This window comes from Melospiza melodia, chromosome 5, assembly GCF_035770615.1.
Source record: "Melospiza melodia melodia isolate bMelMel2 chromosome 5, bMelMel2.pri, whole genome shotgun sequence".
NCBI lineage: Eukaryota > Metazoa > Chordata > Aves > Passeriformes > Passerellidae > Melospiza > Melospiza melodia.
The window spans coordinates 87,389,995-87,414,935 of record NC_086198.1 but is presented as its reverse complement, the minus strand read 5'-3'; the positions used below and the strand labels follow the sequence as shown (position 1 = coordinate 87,414,935).

Here is a 24,941-nt window from a genome sequence, read left to right as displayed (position 1 = left end):
TGTAACTAAAGTGTAATTAAAAGAAGAAATTGTAACTAAGTGTAATTAAAACACTATGGTGTGTTATCACAAAGCCAGGATACTTTGGTTTTTTCTAACAGACAGTTATCACAAAGTATTTTGCAAAAAAGGGTTAATCTTGCAAATAATTTTATTTCTTTGAACTTCCTTAAATTACCTTTCCATTTTTTTTGAGTTTGTGGTTGTTGTTATTATTAAGTTTTAAATATGATCATTGTTAGCATTTCTAACTCATTATTGTTCGCCTTTTTCTTCGTAAAGAGGCCCAAATTAGAGGAAAATTTACCAAACCTCTTTCATAATCTTCAGCATCAACACTATGATGAAGAATAAAACAGTGTATTATTAAAATCTGATGTTCCTGCAATCCCAAGAAAATACAAATCCTGTCTTTGGCACATTTATATACAGCTTCTAGGTCTGTATCATGATATAAAATTTATCTATCTGCTATTTTCTCTTGACTATTACAGTTCAAGCTGTATTTGCTAGATAAATGCTAAATAGAGGACAAAACATAAAACAGTTTAAGACACTGTGGCTGCTGTATGTTATCTTAGTTATTAAGGCTATAAATACTTTCTGGTATATCAGTTTACATATTCCTCATTTTCTAGGCTTAGATAGAGAGAACAGAATCTATCAATGTTATTTATGACATGTGATGAACACTGCATGTCTTTTTTTTCTTTTTAATTAACTTTGATGTTTACTGACTATAAAAATTGCCTAGGGCAAGAGGACAAAGCAAAGCCTCAAAATGCTCTGCAGATGCGAGGTGAAATTAAAGCATGCATAAAGCATATCCTGGTGGTGATGAACTCCCAATCTCTTGGATCACCATCACATAAGTGCTTGCATTTCCGTAATTTGTACTTTTTACTTAAAATAACTAAGGTAAACATCTAATTACAGTTTTTAGAAATAATGATATGACTGGTATTTTGAGAGAATATCTACAGAGCATCTGCATTTTGCTTGCTTTCCTAGTTCCCTCGGTCGTTTTTCACATTTCCAAAAAGTACATTAAGGCAGCAGGTGAGAGGGCAGAAGGGTGCAAAGCTACGCTCCTTCAACAGGCCTAGTCCCTGTGTTCTTATCCCCTGCTTCCACTACCAAATACATTTGTCTATGCCCCAACAATCAAAACATACAGAAATACCTTAAATATTTTTATTATAGGTCTGTGTCATCATCTGTGTGGGCGAAATATACAACTAAAAAAAATCAAAACCTATACCTGCTTTTGAAAAATCACAGGGCAGCTGGAATGTCAACCCAAATCAGTGACCTGGAAGCTGCCTAAACTGCTCTTCTGCTGTGATCAGTGGAGACAGAGATCCAGCAGACACCGCATAGATAAAGTAAAGAGAATGGCTTGACTCCTTAAGGCATCTATTCCTCTTCATGTGAATTGTCCCTAGATAAGTAACTTGGGCTATGATGACCAGCAAGATGAGGCAAGATAAATTGGCCTAAGGGCCAAAGTGCACCTTTAAGTAACAAACTTTGAAAAATATGTCCTTCATTAACATTGCCATTTGTACCTCATTCTTGCAGGAGAACTTGTTCTGATATACATATAGGAAGGTAACAATAGTTCTGTTGCCTGAAATACTTTCATAGAAATAAATTAAACATAATTCTATCACAGTTATTTTAATCTTTCAAGGGAAAACAGAGTAATACAGGGAAATCCCTCTACAGTCAACATGTGTGAAGTTAAGCTTATTTCAATAGTGCTAAATAAGGGCAGTATGCTCTAATATTAGGATAAAATATCTACTATATTCCAATAATTAAACACAAACTGAACATACAAAGAATATAGAGATCTATTATACTGTTATCAACATCAGTAAATAGGAATGTAATTCTTAAATATGTACTATAATAAAGTAAAACGTATAAGAAACTTAGCAAGACACTATGTTCTCAAGAGAACCAAATTTAAGCTCTCTTATGAAATCCATTACAATTCATACTTCAGTGTAATTCAATCCATTTCTATAAACATATATAAAATACATAATCTCATCAGGGTAATTTCAAACCGTCCTACAAAAAGTGTCCCAACATTCCTAAGAGCTGACTACAGTAACCTCACAATTTGTGCTTGTTTGCACTTCCCTTAGGATTTACAGCACAACCAGATCAGAGAACCTGACTCTCACAACGTTTTGGTCTCTGACTTGCAGACTAGAATCCAAAATTCTTCATGCAAGAAGAGCACTTGCTCATTTCCTGACCTCTCTCCAAACTTGTAACATGATCATGAAGCAAAAAAGTGCTATTATCTACTTCCTATGGACAAGAAACCCAAAGGGTGATATTAAGGGCATGTCTAGAATAAGACAGAACTGAACATATGTTAAAGGACACTTAGGTTAACAAGGTTCTGTATTCATCACATGGATTCTTTCTTATGCAGATCCTTCCTCTGATGAGAGGAGGAGGAGAATATTTGATTTTAAAAAACAATAAAAAAATTTAACTCCCCACACCTTGATGAGATTTCATTATGTTACAGTTATGTTACAGTTATATCAATGCATTTATCTGCCAGTCATCATGAAATATCTACTGTTTAGAACTACTGTAAGACTTTGAACAAATTTAACCCCAGGGCATAGAAAGAGTGTGATAATACTGCAGCATACAGTACTACATCATGTATTAATGTAATTAACTAAATTGTATTACTGGATATTATGCACTGTGGATGGCAGTTTCCAATGATTTTTATTACCTCTGCTCCATACTTTAGATGCTGAATATTTATTCAGCTTAAACTCTAATAATAGGTCATCAGAGTGTTTCTATTACTTCGTCTGTACCTCTCTTTTATTTCTATGACTGTAAAATGCCAACATATAATTTAATAATGAACTGCCAAGAAGATAGGTAAATGTTTACCCAGAATTTTCCAGTCTGAATAGCTTTCTTTTAAATTCTCTTAGCCTCTTTTAAGACTGTGTGATAAACCCTTAAATTCTCTTAACCCACTCCAAGGCTGTGCTATAAACCATGAATCTATTCATAGCTTGGATCATTAATGAGTAAGTATATTCCTTCCTCTAAAAAGAACTGGCAAAGGCGTAACATTGCCTCATTTTCCCCCTTCACTGTCAATTACACACAAAGTCACAGAATAAGCTTCTCACAAATCAGGCTTCCTAGCTCTTGAATTATGGAAAAGTAGAGAACATGGGCACTATTTCATTTGTGCTCAAAATACTTAAGCCTCTTTTGGGAAGAAAAGGTTTCATGAAAGACAGAGGATTAGTCATAAAACTGACATCGTCTCTGTTTATTCTCTACAGCATAGGTCAGCCATAGGTGTTTGCCAGACTGACTGTGAATTTCACTAGGGGTATTGATTCATGGAAACAGAAATCAGCCTGAGCTGGAGAGCATTTTTGCAGGTTTTTGTTGATTTGGGGTATTTTGGTGTTTGTTTTGGTGGGTTTTTTGCTATATGGATTTCTTTTTCAATTTTTTTGTTTGTTTTTTTGTTTTTGTTTTTGTTTTTGTTTTTGTTGTTCCTTTGGTTTTATTATAACAGAAAGAAATCCCCTCTTCAGGAAAACAGTATCCAAGAAGTCATACAGATGTGCTGTTTTTCCATGGGACAGGGAAAGTCTGTCAGTGAAGATCTTCACTGTCTTCACCATCTTACCTTTCATCATATATGCTCAGATCTTCAAATATTTAAAGTTTTAGAATAAGATTTAATTATTAAAAATAAAGAACATCAAACAAACACAAAAACACCAAATAAACCCTAACAGCATCATCCTTATAGATCAACTACACTTTCTGTAATCCAGCAGCAGGAACAAAATTGAAATAATATTCAGTCTCTACATTTTCATAACATTTGATCTCTTATTGCAGTATCTGACTCTTACAGTATTAGAAAAAATATACTGGTTTGGTGGGAAGAACAAAGACTGAAACGAAAATCCAAAAATCTTCAGACTTCTACTGGGAAGATGAGACTATAAAAGCAGAGCACAAAGCTGGTGTTAGAGGACAGATAATATAGGAGTCCATGATATATGTGAGTGGAATTCTCATATATGTCAGCTTATGTATTCTACTGTCTCCTCAACAAAGGTTCTCTGTCCAAAACACCAATTTTACAGATTGATTTATTTGGCTCTCAAAACAGCTTTCCATAAAGCTAACATGTAAATAAATATTTTAAGGTTCTGTAGGTTGACTTTTTAAAACCAGAGTCTTCATATTTAACAAAAGAAAAACTGAGAAAAAAGATTTTGCAAGCAATTTTTCCATCACAGGTTCTTTTTATTTCTTTCTGTATGTCTTAGTAGTAGTTACCTAGTCTATGCTTCCTGTAAAGTCCCTTAAAAATCATTCGAAATATAAGCATAGAAAAAATAAGTCTGCCTGAGTCCTACAAATACTGAAAGATTAAATTTTCCTATCTATCTGCCCCAGTGTCTTAAAAGTGCACTGCTTTTGATGAAGATGATGAGGAAGGTGAAGAGTGAAAGTTTTACTTGGCAAAGTTATATACAAATATTAATTAATGAAAGACATTGCCAGAATCTAGAACGTTGGATGATTAAAAACTAGATTTTCTCCATTTTGAAGAAAATTCTAGAGTTAGAGAAAAATAAAAATGACAGAACTCCAACTATTCTCCTTTTCTATGAGAAAAGTCTTGCTCAAATGCTAGGCCTTTTCTTTTGGGAGACAAAATAAATACCTACAGATTCACATTACAGGAAAAAAAGAAAATCTGGATTTCCTTTTCTCATGAGATCTTTCCTTGTCTTCCTCCAGATTATAGGCTTACAATGCCTTATACATGGGATCTACATTACAACCTATCATAAATGTACCTCACTCAGTAGCCAGATTGTCTAATTACTGAGCCAGAAATTCAGTGAGAACATATGCCTCCTGGATCTGCAGTTTTTTCTTATTAATCTTGCAATGAACTGTAAACTGTTGATTGTATCTTATAACACCAGCCTTGTAAATAATCAAACTGTCTTCTCTTAAAGGTTTTATAAAAGTTAGAAGTGAATCTAGATTACATTAAAAAAAGGAAAGACAGCAAAATGTTTTCTTCAGAGATTCAAGGACTCTGAGACATGCCCTTGGTCCAGATTAGCATGGCTTTGATGATGTTCTGAAAATGTGAAAAAAATTACCAGCTCAGTGAGGATTTCAGAAAGGCTGAAGATTAATTCCCTAGAATGATAAAGATTAAAAAAATGAAGTACTAACACTTCTAGACATGTTCTTACTCAATTGCTTCCCTTATTCCAGACTTTCTACTGTATAATTGAGGATTTCTTTTCTCTGTTATCACCTTGAAAATTGAACATAAATATTACAGATTAAGTATTCAGATTCTAATTTCTAAATTCTTACAGTATTCAACTTCAGAATGCTGTCCAATTAAAATTATTATGAACCTAAAATTCCTGTTTCTGTCCATAATCCAAAAATGTGGTTTCTGATTTGAAACACTCCTATTACCTGGGAATGGTACCATCTCAAAATGGAAGAGTATCTACCACATTTTGATTTACATAAAAGTAGTCAGGGAGCATGCTTTTAAACAAACTTGCAGTTTAGGCTTCAAGTGCTAGGTTCCTTTAAAAATTGTTTTGAAGCACTCTTGAAAGTCTGAAGAGTCCTTCTGACTTTTATTCATGCCAAACTTGCTGTAATATTTGCTGACCTTTTTTAAAGGATCTTTCTGTATGTGATTACATGTTATATATACCAACAGCATTCTGCACAAAACTCCTAGATTCCCTCAGTGCACATATTAAGAAATTCACTGATGTTGGTAAGAGCTACACATTTCATTATGCACAAAGAAGCCTTCTCAAGCATACTCATGTTAGTATTGAATCATAATTGAAAAAGATCATTAGCAATAATTGAAAAATGCTCACTATTTTAACTTTCAGTAAAGGCAAGATACATTTTATGACTTCAGGTTTAGGGGCATTTTCTGACCATCTCTTACACTGAATTTATCAAGCTCACAGTGATAAATGCATGTTGTCATAATCCTTCACTGTCACTGTGTACTGCTGCCCTAACAGCATCCACTCTTGTAAAACAGAACTGCAATCAAAAAGTTCAAAATTAATAGCTGTGAAATCTCAAGCACTCATAAGCATGTGTTTTTATCACTTCCATGCTCTGCAGATCGGGTACTCTTGTTATTTATTATTTGTGACAGTGAGCAATTCCCACTTGCTTCAGAGAAAAAAGTGAAGAGCTGTTTCTATAACTAGCAAGGTGAAAAGAAAGATTTGAAACTGTTGGAATCATTTCACAAGAACAATGTACACAGCCCAGAAGACAGTTTTCTTCCAGAACACTATAATGTGCTGACTACAGGCAGTATTTGCTATTCCACCCTCTATAAAAGATGTTTAAAAGCAGCTTTTGCAGTGCAATCTGAATTTGTGATGCACCTGAAATGATGGAGTCTTGGTACAGTACTGGGACTGCTGTGCGCTTAATCACCCTCATCAACTTCACACTGGAAAAATGTGAATATTTATAATGTCTTAATGATGCAATCTGCACATCTGCTATATGCAGTTACTATGTGATCTGCAGTTGATCCAGAGAGAACTCCGGGATCCACACCAACTCTAGTCCACACACACCAGGGGAGAGTGAAGCACTGCTTCCTGCTGCAGTTTGTAAAACGTGGTCCTCAATCCCTGACATAAACCACAGAATATGTAATATTACATGTAAGTACTTCTTTAAGTATCAGCACTACTTTTTCTTCTCAAGAAGAAACTGTTTTAAGAGGAGAAGCTAAAGGAAAAAGCACGGCTATAATGTTTCCCTTGAGATTTCTTTTTATGCATTTCTTTCCAGAAATTAAACATGAAGGTAGTATCTCCAAACAATATATATTTTCAGTTAAAAAGGAAAGGTTAAATATGGCAGCTGCAACAAAATTACTCCATCTGATGTAATATTAGCATTCAGGAAAATCTATCATGGATGAGGACAGCGAGTAAGATTTGCCTGTGGGCAGTGCTATTATCAGTGCACAATTAGTTGCAGATTGGAGACACTAGCCTTAGATCTGTGCTCAGGCCTGTAATCTGTTTCCTAGCTGATTGAAAACCAACAGCTCTTGATGAAATGCTATTTATTTAGCTACTGACCATTTGATTAAATGTAAGGGTAATAATAAAGCTAGTAATGCCCAACACAACATGAAATGGTGTAGGCTGTATTTTAATTGAGACATTTCAGTGAAGGATAGGAAATTATGAAATGAGACAGGATATGTTACATGAGAAGCTTTTATGGCAAAGTCATTTTCTTTAGTTTAAAGAAAAATAACCCACATTGTAAATGCTAAAAGGAAGTATTTTCTACTGTCAATTACTATAAACCCATCATAAAGTATGAATACTTAGTCCTTAATGCTAAGTCTTTCAAATCCTTGGATTTATTTAATTTATTTTTTTCTTTGATAACAGATGGATTTTCTTTTATCCTTAGTAATTTGCATCAATAGTAGATTATGAAGTCTCATAAATATATAAAGCCCTTTAGAAATATTTGGTAGAGTGATGCTTTAGCCAGCCCTTTCATATTTCTGTAACATTCATTCTCCAGGAAGTTTACCATATAATTTAAAGAGTTCAGTCCCTTCATATATTTAATTAAGAACTAGTATAGAAAAAATGCATAAATTTAGTATTTGAGGTTCCTGGAAAGGTGCACTAATGTGCAGTATTAGAAAGCCCAAGATAAATTTTCAATTCATTCATCAGCTTCTGAAGGGCCAACTGAATAAAGCATCGGCCAGTCTCCTTGAATATGAGACCACAATTGATAAAACATTTTGCAATATAATGAAAACAAAATATTCCTAATTTATGCTGGACAGAGAGATTTCACACTGTTACTCATCTGCATTAAAGAACAAACAGAAAGATCCAGAATACCAGCAACACTATAAATAATTATTTAAAGACCCAATCATGCACGATAAAGGAGAAATTATATAAGCATGCAGTGATCTCTGCAAAATACCGGATGGCAAATGAAGAACCATTTTGTAAGCACTTGCACAAGTTTCCTTTACTTCTAAACTAAAGCTGTCTTGTGTCTTTTTTTTTTTTTTTTTTTAATTCTTGTACAAAAGCACTGAAAAACACCCCAAGCAGCAAGTGTTTTAGTAGTATACCTATCATTTCTACCTGTGAACCTGGTGAATTTAAAGAGAATGAGTTGGTGTGGTGCACCAAGCCCTAGTGAATTCCTGTCTGCTCAAGGGTCTGCCACTTACTGACCCCATTGGGTGAACCCGCCCACTGCACAAACCCATATGCTGCAAAACCCTTACTGTGGCCTGGGTGGCAATTCTGTCAGGCTGAGAAGCACTAATCACATCTGCACTGCAGTTAGCTCAGATAAGCTATACTCTTCTCTTTCATATGCATCTAGTAACAAATTGAGCAAAATACGTGACCCACACTTTGTGTTGCAATTCCTTGGGAAATCACTCCTATTTTAAAGACTCTATGAAAGCAGGTTCTGCTCTGTTTCACCCTGCTGTCAGTTTTACTCATCAGAATTGACACCTGCTCTAAAAATGGCTGAATTTTACTCATATTCAGAAAAATTCCATTAAAATAAAATTCAATTCAATGGAATTTTTCTGTATACAATTAAAATTTAGTTCCTTATATTACAGAAAGAAAAGTAAAATATTTAGCATATAGTCAGAGGAGTCGTCTGAGTGAATTTTCTAAATTCACTAAAGTGTGACAGATCTTACACAAGATCTGAGCTGAGCATGTAGTGCCCTGTTAAGTAGATATTTCTAGTTTCCAGTGCAATTATTCCCTCCATATAAAAATTCACAACATTACTTGAAAATTCAACAAATATTTCTCTTTCAAGTAAATCAATTACTGTCCTTCTGTAAACTTGTACTGCAATTGGAATATAATTACATGCTCACTGAAAACAGCACTTTTCTAATCCAGCAGAATGATAGATATCCTCTCTCACTATCACACAAGGCACATGTTATGTCATTATAACCAATTTGGAATACATGCATGGAGATAAGGAAACTGATTAACTATTTAATTACTCAAATTTTAAGGCAATGTAACCCCACTTAAAGCAGGTGTGACATGATGAGATCAGATGTATGTTAAAACTACCAAGACTGTAAAAGTTGTGAAAAGCAAAAGTGTAAAATAGGGACTTAAAATATCACAGTGAAAATCTTAGGAGCAGATGAACTAATGCTTTTGTTTTCTTTGTTTTTGTTTTGGTTTATTATCTGTATTTCCACTCTTGTCTTTTACCTTTACAAGGACTGCAAACTACAGAAGTATTTTCCCTTGTACAATACAGTGTTTTAAATGGGACTTGCAATAAACCAAGCAAATTTTCCTAAGAAAATGGCCAGATTTCATCTAAAGTAATGTTTTGCATTTTAAAGTTGATAGGATAGTTTTAGGCCAAGCCTTTCTTGTAAATATGCCTACAAGAGGTAACACACAGCTCCATGAACCTACACCATGACCTGTCTGTGGACCAATAAAGGTAGCTTGACATATGTATTCTTGCTGTATCATTAGTTTAAGCAAGAATGTATTCGATACTAAAATCTTACTTTTTTGAAGTGTCATTAAAGCCACATCATTTCCAGACCCTTTTTGAAAGATAGCTTTTGATTTTAATACATGATGGAAACCTACTCTGTTAATTTGCAAATGATACTTATATGCATGCTGATAACTTAAATGCAGGGGATTAACATCCAAACTGATAAATTGGTGTTCTCTATCTGTATTTTATTCCAATATGAAGCATTTTCTGAATATTACAACACCTGACACAATTTACTGCTGTTAATACTAGCTAAATTTGATTGACTTTAGAGGCATTATCTGCAGTTTCACCTGAGATAAACATCAACCTGAGAGGTCTGACAATGAATGAAAATTCAGTTTATTGCTTGTATGTAATCAGGTGTCTGCATGATTACATGCAGATTCTGTTCTATTAATTGGCAAGTGTAAATTTGCCATTTGAAAACTGTGCTGAAGTTCTCACAGGAAAAATAATTTTCAGCCCTGCCAAAGTGCACCACATGGGCAGAGTGCTTAATTTTATTTCAAATATTGTTCCTTTAAGTAAAGCAAATGATTTAGTGATTGGGGTTTATTTTGGCCTTGAGCTGCAGCTACAGAAGAGTCACAGAAGGCACCCAGGTCTTGCATCATGCACCCTGTGTGTGCAGCTCTGTGCAGACAGCACAGGAACTTTCAGCTACCTAAGCTGACATCAGGATGCTCACCCTCAGATTGCTGAACCATGACCAGAATGCCATGACAGTCTCCATAATGTCCTTTAGTTCATTTTCCAGCACAACACCGAAGTCAGAAACATAATTCTACCCCGGACTGAATCCCTTTAAATGCATTGTCCTGATGAAGGATCTTTTCATTTACCCAAGGATAAGTCTCTGTGCTAAAGTAATTCTGACTCAAGATTTGGTGTCCAAAGGAACCAGGGGCTACTTCTCATATTTCACACTGCTCAAGGGCTGAAGAGACCTTGATATTTATACATGGATAGACAGAATAAATCACAGCACCCCCTCCCATTTCTCTTTTAGAAGCGCTACAACACATAACACATAACACACAATACATTTGTTGGCCACACCACCAGTCAAGACTCTAATTTGAATGGAGTTTATGGCAGATTCTTCACAATAATCACACAATCATTCAAAATTCAGGAATTTTTATGCTGTCAGGTGGCAACTTTTTTTTTTTTTTACTTAAAAGGGGTGCCATAAAGGAATTTGTGTACACATGATTGCAAGATAATATTGTCTCTGAAGTTTTGGCAGGTGGAATCAGTATTTCTGTATTCTGGTTGTATCTATGAGCAATTTTCAGCATCAGCTAATACCTGCCTTCTGTACCCAGCCTTAAAAAACTAACTTTACATTATCCGTAATTATCTGTAGATTATAAAAGACCTTTTATCAAACAGTGACAAATACCAATTTTATTGCTTCCTAATACTGCAAGAATGCTTCTTGCAAGGACACATGCATTTCATTCAGTACAAACTCAGATACTAGCACATTAAATCTGTAGCAAAAGCTCATTTGATGGAAAAATGTTTCCCTTTAAAAAGTATACTCACTCTTATTAGTAGTTAATAAGGTGAATTAGGTTTTGAAAGACAAAGATAATGGTTTTCTTCAACTTCTAACATTTGTGCTGTTTATGATCCACTCTGAGTAAAACTGATCTTTTGGGGCAAGGCTGCACCATTTTAAAAACAAATTATTTCAAAACAGTTTTTTGCCTAAATTAGATTTTTTTTACCAGTATAAACAATAAAAAAGTTACATCACTTTTACCTACCTTACAGTTTTAAATGGGGCCAGAACATTGTTTTTGTTCAAACTTCTAAACCCAAAATTTACTCCAAAGGTTTTCTATATTCTCCTTTCACAAAAAGTAATAATAAAAGGTTCCTCCACACTGCTTGTATGCGCTATATATACAACTAATCCCTTGGGTTTTTAATACCTTCAAAAGTTGTTCTTAATTTTAATTTTAGATCTCTTGTCAGTGAAAATGGCCACATAAGAGTGAGCAAATGACTCATGCTAAGCACATCTCCACAGAGTTGGACAACTTCAGTGTATATCACTGACATAATTCAGGAATTGACTAACTCACACTTCAGTGTAATCTCAAACATTTTGAGATTTTTACTTGTGTGTTCATGACCTGCTCTCAGTTAAATATTTTTAGAGGAAATTGCATAAAAATAAGAAATTAAAAAGTTTGAAATCTCCTATGGATTATTCTGGTTTTGTTCCATTCTGATTCTTGTCACCCATTTCAGAAGCCCCACTAATCCTAGTTACTACAGCATTACTGATATTTTGTCATCCACAACAACAAAATACAAGTGACCTTGGGAAGTCTATTTCCTGAAATATATGAAAAAGAGTAAATTAGTCCTAGCTTGAAATATACCTTTATGCATGCCACAATTTTCTTTTATAAACTTAATTAAAAATTAAAATAATACAAATCTATATACAAAAAATAACAATAATTTAAAAGATTTTTTTGGTCCTTGATTGTAGCTGTTGGTCTATTTTTGTCTATTTCAATTATTGATTAAAATGAATGTATATGCTACAAAAGTCTAAAATCTGATAACAGAAAACAAATTTACTCTTCCAGGAAAGAAACATCAAGGAAGAAAAATAGAAAAATACCATATTCTCAACACATGCTGAAATAAAAGCATCTAAAAAGGTAATTTTTTTTTTAATGGGGAAATGTAGAACATAAATTACATGGAACATATTTCACATAATATGGCCTAAGACTGAAAAGGTATATTTTGCAGCTTTAACAGCTTCTAAAAGCTGTTGTCTGTTGGAAGCAGACTTGCTTAGAAAATCTTCCTGTTAAATACTGTACTGGATTGCTCATATGCTTCTATCAATGTTCCCTATACATATAGTCAAAATTATGTTAATCTTGTTAAGATTAGTAATTAAGTACTAAAATGTTTTGCAATTATAGTGAAGAGTTCAGAGTGCTTGTCAAGGATTTAGTTGACTTATAATGCTAACTACCTCTGAAGTTTGTTGATTTTCTTTTATATTTTAATGCAAAACCAAATTGATTAGTTTTATATGTCAAAGCAGCCTAGCATATTACTAAGTACATAAACCTCCTCAAACTTTTGAAAGAAAATACTTAAAGGAAGATGAGTCTGAAGCTGTAGAGATGAAACAAAGCTGTACTGATGGTCAAACTAGCAACTATCCCAAATACTAGAAAAACAGATAACTAAACAAAAACTTAAAAAAAAAAAAAAAAAAAAAAAAAAAAAAAAAAAGAGAGAGAGAGAAAGAGGAAGAAACACACCCAGAAACATAAAGACTGACAGCAATAGTAAAGCTCCTAACCATGGTTATAACCCAAGTTCTCCATGTATAATGCCAGAGAGCTGTCTGAGTTGATAAATCAGATTCTATCCTTTTAAAGATGTTTCTTGCTACCCTTTGCCTATAATAGTACAGTTCTTTACTTATTCAGAGCATGTATCCTCCTTTACTCAGATCCTGTCCCTTTTGGCTCTGTACATCTCCTGGGAGTGCAGAATGATTCAGTGGTAACTTAGTCATTTGTGCACTGTACAAGACGATTTTACTGGAGAGGAAAAAAATAAAAGCTGCACTTATCAGTGGAACACTTTCTGTTAAATAAAGATAATTAAAGCATCAATGATACATCCATTTCATGTTTAATTAGCCCCTCTCTCATCATAATTTGCTACTGAAGGTGAAATGTGGGTCACTTTTAAAAACTAATTGTAAAATATTTAACATAATGCAAAACGAGAACAGAAAATTGAAAATACTTCTGTACATTTTTCACAAAAGAGTATGAAAGTTAAATGTATGAAAAAAGTCACCAATGTAAATGTTTCTACTCAATAACAATGTTGTTTTTTTTTTTTTTTGACATGGCAGTTAGTGCCACAATAACATTATTTTTATTATTATTATACTGTAGTGTATCTGCTTAGCTTAAAGTTGGGAAAAAATTATTCTTTAGAGGTGTTGGGGAATATATAAAATAGCCTTTGAGATAAGCCTCTACGTGTGTGTGTGTGTGTGTCTGTACATAAACAAGAGGAAAGATGATGCCCTCCTGTGTGGTCAAACTGATTGCCTCCTTAATGGATGAATTTGGGGTCCTATTAGGGCTGCTGGGTATATGTGCATGTTTATGGGGAAATTGATCCATTTTGTTTATAGATTGACATACATGATAACCAACTAGTCAAAATGCTACTGCAATATTGCAGCAGACTGATTAATGTTTGAAATTTTATTAAGTGAATTAACTGGCTACTGAACAAGGATTTTTTTCCCAGAAAATAATTTCTATGTATTTCACTTTCAGGAAAGTAAGACTTTACAGAAAATGCATATAATTTTGATTAGAGTGTCACCACACTGGTTTGATAAACATTTTTCTTCATGAAACAGTACATTTTCAATGAGAAAAGGCATTGGGATTTTTCACAAAGAATTACAGAGGCTAAGAAACCAATATCTGAAGTACAGAAATAATTCTGTGCAGGAATTCCTTTACTGTTTCTTTAAGTTCCTCTTATAGTGATCAATATCTCTTAAAAATATAAGAAGAAAAAAACCCTCAGCAATATAACTGAAGTGTTTTAAAGAGCCAATAATCATTTCTTAGTAAAGCAAATAAAAAAGAAACCAAGATAAGATGATGGCCAAGAAACATAAACATATAAAGAGTTAAAAAGGCCTGTTCTTCAAAGAGTGATTAGTAACATGTAGATTCACAATCAAAATTTTCACTGAAATAAAACTGAAATAACACTATTTTGCACTGTGAGACAAAGAGGTGAAGTATATATTACAAAAATATACCTGTAACTAAATGAGAAAATAAACAAATATTTACAATTAAAATTCATTATGAGACCCATGATTACGTATGTAGCTCTCCAAGCTGTTAAGTGATTCCCCTTAGGCACTGAGCTTTCATTATCTTTGGCTGTCTTTGCAGGAAATCCCAGTATCCAGGCTCCTCACAGGCAATGTGCAGCACCTGGAGGTTTCAAATTTTAAATCCGTGATCCAGAAAAACATTCAAATTCATCCCCATTCAGTAAAACACTTCAGTACAGCTTTAACTTTTGGCAAGTGATTAAGACCTGTGGAATGCTGAGTGTTTTAAACATTTGTAGTGCTTTACTGAAAAGGAGAGAATTGATAAGTGAGAGGCTAAAAGAATATTTCAGAGTAATACCATGCTAAGTAAGACAAGGATAAGAGTTAAACTTGTTAAAGATCTCCTAAAAATAGTGAGTGTGAAATGTCAGAAGTCTACTGAATACAGAATTTTGTTTTAAACTTTATACAAAAGACATGGTATCAGAAGGAGAGTTACAAATTGTTTGCAGTTTTCTCCAATTAAGTTCTTTTATAATGTCCTGTATCAAACATGATGCATTTTGAAACTCATATAAGAATTCAATTCAACACCTTTAAAATTAAGTATCAAATCATGGGAATGAAAACAACCTGTGTCCCCTGGGGTTCAGCAGTCGGTCATGTAAGTAGAGACTTTATTCCTGACTGCTGTATTGTAGCTATAGGAAAGTATCAGTTACCAATTCTAATTACACTAATGGGAAATTAGCATCACTCTCATCTCCAGTAACTTAGAGCAGGTATGTTCTGCTGTGTCCACTTATTTGTTCTAAAATTTTATACACTATCTAATGTCTCCTTAGAACAAAGGGAACTGGCAATGAGTAAATAAAGGCAGTCTTAGAGATTTCAAAGTAGTGTCCCTACCACAGTCATAATATTATGCCTCTGGTTCTGTTCCAGCAGAACTATGAAACAATCTGATATACACCCCATCAGAACCCTTTATCTGCATCTGCTTCTCATTTCTCTCTAAACAATTGTGCTGAACAAGAGCTCACGTGGTTTGGGTGTTAAAAATCCTCAGGTGTTTTGCCTGCTAAACTGAGAAATACTGCACTGTCAATGCTTGAGATGTGAAAAATGTACATTTTATTTACTGTTTATGTCTTAACGTCCTCAGTACTATGTAAAATGAGCAAAAGTATATAAATGTCACTCAGCAACAATCTGGCGAGTACACATAGGAAAGTGGAAACAGAGGGTTTGTGACTGATAGATTCTCCCATAAAGTCTGTTATTTAACACTACCTTTACTGTTTTCTTGGACAATTTCCAATTTATTTGCATGCTTTGCAAGTGTGAAAATACTCTCTACATATTTAAAAATAAATAGATAAGACATTAGAATACTGGCTATAAACTACTTGAGTAAGTGAACATTCCTAACAGGCTAAATATTTAACACAAGAGAACTATCAACACTGAGAAACTGCTTTGCAGCAAACAAGTAATGGAGCAATTCAAGATGCACTACTTTGTAAAAGTGCAATAAAGCCATTTTCTTCTACTAAGTTTTCTCATGTATTTTGTATCAAAAGAAATCCTTGGAATATATTAAGTAATTCAAAATATATTACTGTATTATAATCTTAAACAAGTTTGAGGGTTTTTTATCAAGAAAAACAGAAATTTGTAATGAGTATTCCTTTACCTTTCCTACTCTTAGAGTGCAAATCATTCTCTTACACTGAAATTAAACTACACTTTAGCAGATTATAACCCATGTGTTTAGATGAAGCATCAATAAAGAAGTGATAGGTGATTAGCATATATTCCACTGCTACTTTTCTTCCAGTGTTTGCTAAAATGGCATAATCTACTCTGTGCTCAATAAGCTTTAGGAGATGAAAGACAAATAATTTAGTAATTTGTATTTTATATAGACTATTCTCAAACTGAAATTGTGATGTACTCTCTAGGACAGCATTAATGAAATGTGTCACACAGAAACTACTGTGTCAAACGTTCTATAAGTCTGTATGGCTTGTATAGCCACATATACAAAGGCACTGGTGGATATTACAATCACACTGTTTCGGTGACCTGAAAGACAGGAGGGGGGTGGCCTACACAATTAGTTTTATGCTACTATACTTTAAGTATTTCTGAGCAGAATGCAAATACTGGCAACACTTGTAAAACCTCAGTTTTAGTAAACTCGCAAACATTTCAAAGTATAAAAAAATGTCATCGTGTACCATATTTGCATGTTAATAAGTGGAAAAGAAAGCATTTTTGTGAAACTAGTCAGAATTTCCCTGTTCCAGACTTAGATGTGTAGTTACATGAATCAGCATTCATTTGCCTCTGGCTTCCTGTTGTAATGTGCATTGCAGTTGAGGAAACGTTCAGGATGTCATTTTATACATACTATCACCCAAAAAGTACTCCCCCAAAAAACAGGGACCTCTGTTCAGGGTACATAAGAGTCTTATAAAATAAGCGGAAGCCTTCACTTGGGAGCTTGATTCCCCTCTGTGCTATCCCTATCTTATTTCCAGGACTGTAAAGACTGTCCCTACCATCACCAGTTTTGGGCTCTCGGAGCTTCACTGAACCGAGCCCGGGCAATGCAGCCGAGACCAGAGACACCCCTGCAGGCACATCTCGCTCCGAGAGGTCTCACCACTACAAACAGAGCTATGCAGCAGCTGGGCGAGCAAATTAGGTCCTCTCAGCGTGAATGAAATTTCACGAGATAGGCAAGAGGGGCATTAAAAAAAAAAAAAAAAAAAAAAAAAGCAATGAGAACATAACATACTGAGGTGCGATTCTAAACTAACGCTTATGTGTATTCAGAGCAACTGCTGCAATGAGTGCAAATCTCTGTGGTGTAAATTAGAGCGCAGATAGGCTGTGTAGATTATTTAAGCCTTTTGGTCCTAATGAAAGACCCGGTAATTACAGCCATTAACGCTTCAGCGCTGCGGCTGCAAATCCACTCTCACCCACAGCTTTAGGAAGCGTCAGGCGGGCAGCACCCCCCTTTCCCCGAAACAACTGGCTGCCGAGGCGAAACTTTCCTCCTCAGCCGGAGCCGACACGTCCCTAGGGCCGGGAAAGCATCCCGGTGGGGAAGCGCCGGGACGGGCTGATGGAGGCGGGCAACGGGAGGGGGATGGCGGCTCCGCCTGCTGCGGGGTCCTGATCTCCCCTCGACCCCCCAAAACCGCCGGGTTTGGCCTCCGGGCTCGCGGCTGATAAAGGCATCTCAGGCTGCCTGACACTTCGCTGTCGGGACTGGCGACAGAGCCCGGCCCCCGCGACCCCTGCCCCTGCCCGGACGGGCTGGCTGGCTGCCGGATCTGATGAGCGGAGGCAATGATAAAAATTATAGTAATAGCAATAAAGATGTCTGACTGTCCTTCCTTCGTGCTGTGTGTTGGTCTGTGCACCTGACTGCCTGCCTGGAGGGAGGGGGCGGGGGCACCAGACTGATCGGGTCACTGAAGCTGGACGGGGTGTGTGCGTGTGCCGGGGCGGGAGGCGGGGAACGCGCATCCCGGCTCCTCGCCTGCTCTGTGTGCCTGTGCCGGGGCGGGAGGCGAGGGGAACGCGCATCCCGGCTCCTCGCCCGCTCTGTGTGCCTGTGCCAGGGCAGGAGGCGAGGGGAACGCGCATCCCGGCTCCTCGCCCGCTCTGTGTGCCTGTGCCGGGGCGGGAGGCGAGGGGAACGCGCATCCCGGCTCCTCGCCCACTCTGTGTGCCTGTGTCTGCGCGCTGGGGCCCGCGGGGTGCAGCGCTCTTACCTGCTTGCTGTACTTGCTGCTGGCCTGGCAGCTGTACTCGGAGCAATGGTCCGAGCCGATGGAGATGTTGTCGCCAGCGCCCACGAAGGTGTTTGCTGGGGGCAGGTCCTGCACGGCCTGGTGCTTTTTGCCAGCAGTGGGGGACTGTGGGTGCAGCTGGACCGTGGGCAGCGGTGAGCTCGACTTGTAGTGCCTGGCCAGGTCAGGGCTGCCTGGGCCACCATTGACCGAGCGATATCGGCCCATGCCAGGGCTGTCCGAGAGCTTCTCGTTCACGCTGTCGTAGCGCTGCCCATTGGGCTTGGAAGCCTCGACAGTAACAATGCTGCTGTAGAGGGGCTGCTTGCCCTTCTTGCCTTTCTTGTCCTTCTTGGGCTTCTTGGCCTTGTCGTGCTGCTGGGGGGTGAAGAAATCCTCATGGTCCTTCTTGCCGGCCTCGTAGCCGTGCTTGCCCTTGGATCGGCAGTAGCGGGCCATGACCACCACGAGGATTAGAAGGATGACGGTCATGATGCCAGCCACCACGCCAATGACTATGCTAAGCCTCTGCTTGCTCAGCTCATAGCTGGGATCGCCAGCAATGTCCTGGGCCAGTGGGGTGTGAAGGCTGCGAGCCACCTGGCTCTCCACCACGGTGGCGTTGGACAGGCTCTCGTTGACAAAGACATGGAGCAGGGCAGTGGTGGACTGGGGGGGCTGCCCACTGTCATTCACCTGCACAACCAGGCGGTGCAGGCCATAGTGCTTGGGGGCCAACTTGCCCACCAGTGACACCACCCCACTGGCCGGGTCTATTTCAAAGAGTTTGAAGGGGTTGCCCCCAACAATGCTGTAGTTGAGGTCAGCGTTGAGACCTGTGTCAGCATCAGTGGCGACCACTGTGGCCACCACGGTGCGCATGTTGCTGGAGGGTGGCAGCACCGTGTAGGAGCTGTTGCTGGGGAAGGTGACAGTGGGTGCATTGTCGTTCTCATCCATCACAAAGAGAGACACGGTGGCTGTGGCAGACCGTGGTGGCTCTCCCCCGTCCACTGCCTTCACCTTAAAGGTGTAGCTGGTCTGCTGCTCGCGGTCAAAAGAGACAGTGGAGAAAATGGTCCCAGTGTCATTCTCGATGGAGAAGATTCCAGCTGCCTGTTCGTGGTCTCCAGGCTGAATGGAGAGGCTGAGCTCAGCATTGCGGCCCTTGTCAAAGTCCATCACAGTCACCATGCCCACGGGGCTGTTGGGCTGCAGGTTTTCCTTCACATAGAAGGTGAACACATCCTGCATGAAGCGTGGCTCGTTGTCATTGCGGTCCGACACCCGCACCACCACTGTGGTGGAGCCCTGCAGCGATGGCACCCCCTTGTCCCGGGCTGTCACCTGAAATTCATAGGTGTCCCGTTGCTCACGGTCCAGCACTGCCTGCACCGACACATCCCCAGAGTCAGGGTCAATGCTGAAGATGCTGCCCGGTGCCTCTGAGGAGAGGGGTGAGGCCTCCAAGGAATAGGTGATCTCGGCATTCTTGCCACTGTCCGCATCTGTGGCAACCACTGTGGCCACCCTCTCACCAGGCAAGTTGTTCTCTGGGAAGGAGACCTCCAGCACAGCCTGGCTGAACATGGGAGGGTTGTCATTAGTGTCCCCCACCCGCACCAGCAAGGAGTTGTTGCTGGACAAGCTGGGGCTTCCTGAGTCCACAGCCACAATCACCACGTTGTAGTCACGGACAGCTTCATAATCCAGAGGGGCCGAGGTGTGGAGGAAATACTTGCGCTTATTCTGTGGCTCCCCTTCTCCCTCACTGGCCGGTTTGAGCTGGAAGGGCACATCGCCCACCACGGTGCAGGTCACCACACCGTTTTCACCTTGGTCCCTGTCTGACACCTGCACCAAGGCAATGGGGGTGTCTACCAGCACGTCCTCGGCCACGCTTGCCACCCCGTCCCGGAGCGGGATGCGCCCGATTTTCCGGATGTCGATGGTGGGCACGTTGTCATTTTCATCCCGGATGTTCAGCACGACAGTGGCCTTGTCTGTCTTGGGGGGCTGGCCCCGGTCTCGGGCCATGACAGTGAAGCGAAGCTGGTTCACCTCCTCCCGGTCGATGCGGTGCAAGACGCTGAGCCAGCCCGAGGTCTCGTCCAGCCGCAGCAGGCGCCGGACGGACTCGGTGGCCGCCCCGAAGACATACTCGATCTGCCCGTTCACCCCCACGTCCAGGTCGGTGGCTCGCAGCTGCAGGATGGGGGTCCCGGGGCTGCTGTTCTCCGCCAGGTCCGCCTCGTAGACGCTCTTCTCGAAGCGGGGGCTGTTGTCGTTCACGTCGGTGATGAGCACCCTCAGGATGGCCTGCGAGGACCGCGCCGGGTCGCCGCCGTCCCGCACGCGGAGGCTGAGCTCGTAGGAGTCGCGCTGCTCCCGGTCCAGCGCCCCCTTGACGATCAGCTGCGGCTGCTTCTCCCCGTCCAGGGTGTCGGCCACCTGCAGCTCGAAGACGCTGCTGCGGGCCGCCGCCTCCGCCTCCTGCCGCCGCTTGCTGCCGCCGGCGAAGGGGGCGCTCTCGGGGGCCGCCGCGGCCGAGCCGCCCCCGCCGCCGCCGCCGCGCCGGCCGCCGTCCCCGCCGGGCTCCTGCAGCAGCTCGTAGCGCTCGATGCCGTTGCGGCCGAAGTCCCTGTCGGTGGCGGTGGGGAGCAGGTAGAGCGTCCCCACGGGCCGGTTCTCCTCCACGGTGAGCGTGAGGACGGGGGAAGGGAAGGTGGGGGTGTTGTCGTTGATGTCCAGGATGATGACCCGGCCCTCGAAGAGGTCCACCCAGCTCTGCGAGGGGCCGATGACCGACACCTCGAAGTCCAAGAAGCACTCGTTCTCGTCGAAGATCATCTGGCACTGCGGCAGCTTTTCGCGGTCGATGCGCCGCTCTGTGGTGCTCAGCTCCCCGGTCATGTTATCGATCTTGAGATAGTCGGAGCCCGACTCCAGGCTGAATGTCACCTCTCCGGAGCCCGTCACGATGCCCAGGTCGGCAGCCACGTTGCCGATGCGGATGTCGGCGGGTCCCTCCTCGGCCAGCCGGTACTTCAGGAGCTGCTTAGCCGCTGCGAGGCTGACCCGGAGCGGCGGAGGCAGGAGGAGCAAGAAGCAGCAGCAGCAGCAATGCACAAAGCGAAGGAGGGTCCGCATCTTCCTCATCTTCCTCGTACCGAACCCCCCCGCCCTCCTCTCACTCCCACCTGCCCCCCAATAAACTCCCCTGATAAGCCAACAGTGCGGCTGAGAGTCCAGGTGATCAGTTATAAAATCCTTCTATTTCTGGAAACTTATTGTCTCATGACTGGTGCAATTGGTGGTCAAAACCCTGCTGCTGGCTCCTCTGCTGCTCTCCCTGCCTTCCAGTTCCGATATACTTACAGTTCACGGGACAGTGGATTTTGCTTTTTAAAGATTCATCTCAGTAGATAGGATGGGATTTTCCTCCTCCTCCCCCTTCTCCTCCTCCTCTCTGATTTTACTGTAATCACTTTGCAAGGTTTGCAATAAAAGCAGGAGCAGTACTGTACGATTCGAAGCCCCCCAGGTCGTCGTCTTCAACACTAGAGTTAACTACAATTCACACACTCTCTCTCTTTTCTCTCTCTCTCTCTTTCTCTCTCTCTCTCTCCCTCTCAGCCGTTTACGACCAAGGCAATAGCTTTATTCTTCCCCCTCTCTGCACACACAGGGGAAAAAAAAAATTGTGATTTGCTTTATTCAAAGGGCTTGGGTCCGGGAAAACTCCAAATCCTCTTAGCAATGGGCAGTTCTTAAAAAAAAAAAAAAAAAAAAAAAAAAAAAAAGTAAAAAAAAAATCCCAATAATGTCGGTCGCTGCACAGCTGATAGGAGAACCCCGAGTATTACAGTGCAGTCCACAGAATATCCCCTTTGGTTGGCAGAAAAGCACCCAAATCCATCTTCAGAGATCGCTTAAAATGTTCAGCTCTTTCTCCGGAGCGGATTTTTTTTTTAACAACTCTGCGCAAGGTCATTAGTCACAAAGCAACGATACAGAAACTGCAGAAGCCGTTTGCCCAGAATTTGCAAGGCTGGAGATAAGAACATAGACACACAACAGTCCCAAGTTTGTTTTTGCATCCGCAGTTTGTGTGTGTGCCTTACCTGCATTTGCACTGCATGTGTTAAAGCAATCTGGATCTGCAGCACTGAGAGCGATTCACAAATGAGATTGCAGTCTCTCTCTCTCTCTCTCTCTCTCTCTCTCTCTCTCCCTCTCTCCTCTTCCTTCCCGTCCCAATGCAGGTAACCAGATCTGAACTTGATCCTTTCAGTTCAAAGGTTAGCAACAAAACTATGTGTCCAAAGGCGATTATTGGTCTCTCGTAATTATACCCGGAGCGGAACAAGATGTAACTGGATCCCCCATGTGAATTAACACAGATTCTGAATTACATCCATATAAAGCGGAATGGCAAAGGGGAGGGGAAAAGAGCCGCGACGCGATTAAAAAAAAAAAAAAAATACAGAGTTCTATTTGCAAATAAAATTGTATCAGTCAGTTGTTTCCTGCGATCTGCACCGCCACAGTGGGTGAAATCTGCAATTGTGTATTCCCTCCTGTGTCTTTCAGAGAAGTGTGGATCAGACGCTTTCACGGCAGAGCGGCTTGTGCTTTAAAATGTTGAATGGCAATTGAGAAGCTTCCCACTCGTAAGGAAAAAAAAAAAAAAAAAAAAAAAAAAGAAAAAAAAAAAAAAGAAGAAGAAGAAGAAGAAGCGGTAAACCGGCAAGTTTGCCCAAAGTGGAGGGAGCTGCTGAAGCCTCTCTCGGTAGCTCTTCCCTGACGCTGCAGCAGCAGAGCCGCCTGCGCTACATACACACAGAAAGAGAGGGAGAGAGAGAAAGAGGGAGAGCAGAGAGAGAGAGAGAGAGCGAGAGAGAGAGGGAGGGCGGGAGGGAGGGAGGGAGGGAGGAGGAGGAGGGAGGACGAGTCAAGCGCTGCACTCCAGAAAGCTCAGTCTTACCCTCTGTCTCTGCTGCTAGTGCTGCAAGTGGGATAGCTGCTCATCACAAAACACCAGTTCTGTCCTCAAAACCGATCCTCATTCCACGCCCGAGTGTTGCTTCTGTGGCTTTCTCAAACCCGTGATCTGTAGTGATTTTCTCCTACCCTTTCCCTCCCCACGTCCGCTGTAGACTGTGAATCGAGCAACGATTTTTTAAAGCAAATGTTTGTTCGCCTTTCTTTTCTTCTATTCTGCATTTTGCGGAATCAAGCTGGTAAGGAAACTCGTTTCGCAGATTCCCACCTTCCCCTGTCGTGTCGGTGCTTTTGTGAAATAGCTGCAGTCACTGTAACTGCATAAAACTCCAGGGAGGAAGGGGGACTGCCTTAGATCTCAGACTTTCGTCCTGTTTCCCAGTGCTGTTTCAGCCTCTCGGTCTTTGTGATTGTGTTCTTCCTATTACCATGTTTTGAATGTGTATTTTCAGCATGTTTGTGGGTATCCTGGGAGAAAAAAAAACAACAAAACACTACCAACAAAAAAACCCCTCGGAGAATATGATGAGGAAGGGAGCGAGAGGGTTAGTAGAAGAAACACATGTAAGAAGTAACAGATTTATTTCCGAACACAGACTTGCTGCTTCGATGATTGCTAAAATGTAGCGTCACCTACCTGGGTAAGTGGGAAATAAACTTTAATGGTAAAGCTCTCCAGCTCAACTTTGCTTATTCTGACGTCTCTAGTTCGCGTCTCCTTTTGACTTTGAGCCATTTAATCGCGTATGGCTTTTGTGTGCTCCCGCCCTACCCTTGGTGATGCCTGGCTCCTTACCTGTCCTCTCTGCTCGGAGCCCGGAGGGAAAAGGGGGAGACTCCGGGGGCAGCCGAGCTCGGGGCAGCCAGAGGGGAGAGAATGAGCGTGTGCGGGTGTGTGCGGGTACACGCGTGTGTGCGGGTGTGTGTGTGTGCGGGTACACGCGTGTGTGCGGGTGTGTGTGTGTGCGGGTGTGTGTGTGTGCGGGCACACGCGTGTATGCGGGTACATGTGTGTGCGGGTACATGCGTGTGTGCGGGTACACGCGTGTGTGCGGGTACACGCGTGTGTGCGGGTGTGTGTGTGTGCGGGTACACGCGTGTGTGCGGGTACATGCGTGTGTGCGGGTACATGCGTGTGTGCGGGTACATGTGTGTGCGCCTGTGTGCGTGCGCGCAGCCAGGGGAAGGCAGGAATCCAGCTGCTCCTTCTCTGTGAACACATGTGGGAAAGCAAGTTCTGTACGTGCGCGTTCTGTGTGTGTTTGTGTGCGCAATCCTCGGTATACATGGCTCTTTTGAATAAAAACGCATGCAGACCAATGTAGCGAAATGTCTCTTTCATCGCGATGATATATTTAAGCGAAAAGCGGCCGGATACGTTGAGGTGGCTCAAAGCAGCGGTCACAGCGTGTCTTTGTCATTTGCGGCGGTGAGTGATTGTAGGAGGGAGGGAAGGTTGCCACCTCTTTCCTTGAGGAGTCCAGAGGCACGGAGGGGCAGAGCCGAGCCGCATGGAGTCGGCGCTCGGGAGGGAGGGACTGCTCCCTTCTCCGGAGGGCTGC

At 41.0% G+C, this 24,941-nt stretch overlaps 1 protein-coding gene across 5 annotated transcripts in view; it reads right to left on the bottom strand.

Annotated features, from left to right (window-relative positions):
* PCDH7 (protocadherin 7) overlaps nucleotides 1-23,207 on the bottom strand; it is a 267,542-nt gene extending 244,335 nt beyond the window's left edge. The window contains exon 1 of one of the 5 annotated variants that reach the window (XM_063157759.1): nucleotides 18,358-23,207. In XM_063157759.1, the coding sequence (XP_063013829.1) occupies nucleotides 18,358-21,534 (3,177 nt within the window). In that variant the 5' untranslated portion in view covers nucleotides 21,535-23,207. The remainder of the gene's footprint in view (nucleotides 1-18,357) is intronic. The other 4 variants (XM_063157760.1, XM_063157758.1, XM_063157757.1 and 1 more) reach the window with 4 other exon arrangements.
* Nucleotides 23,208-24,941: the final 1,734 nt, after the last annotated feature.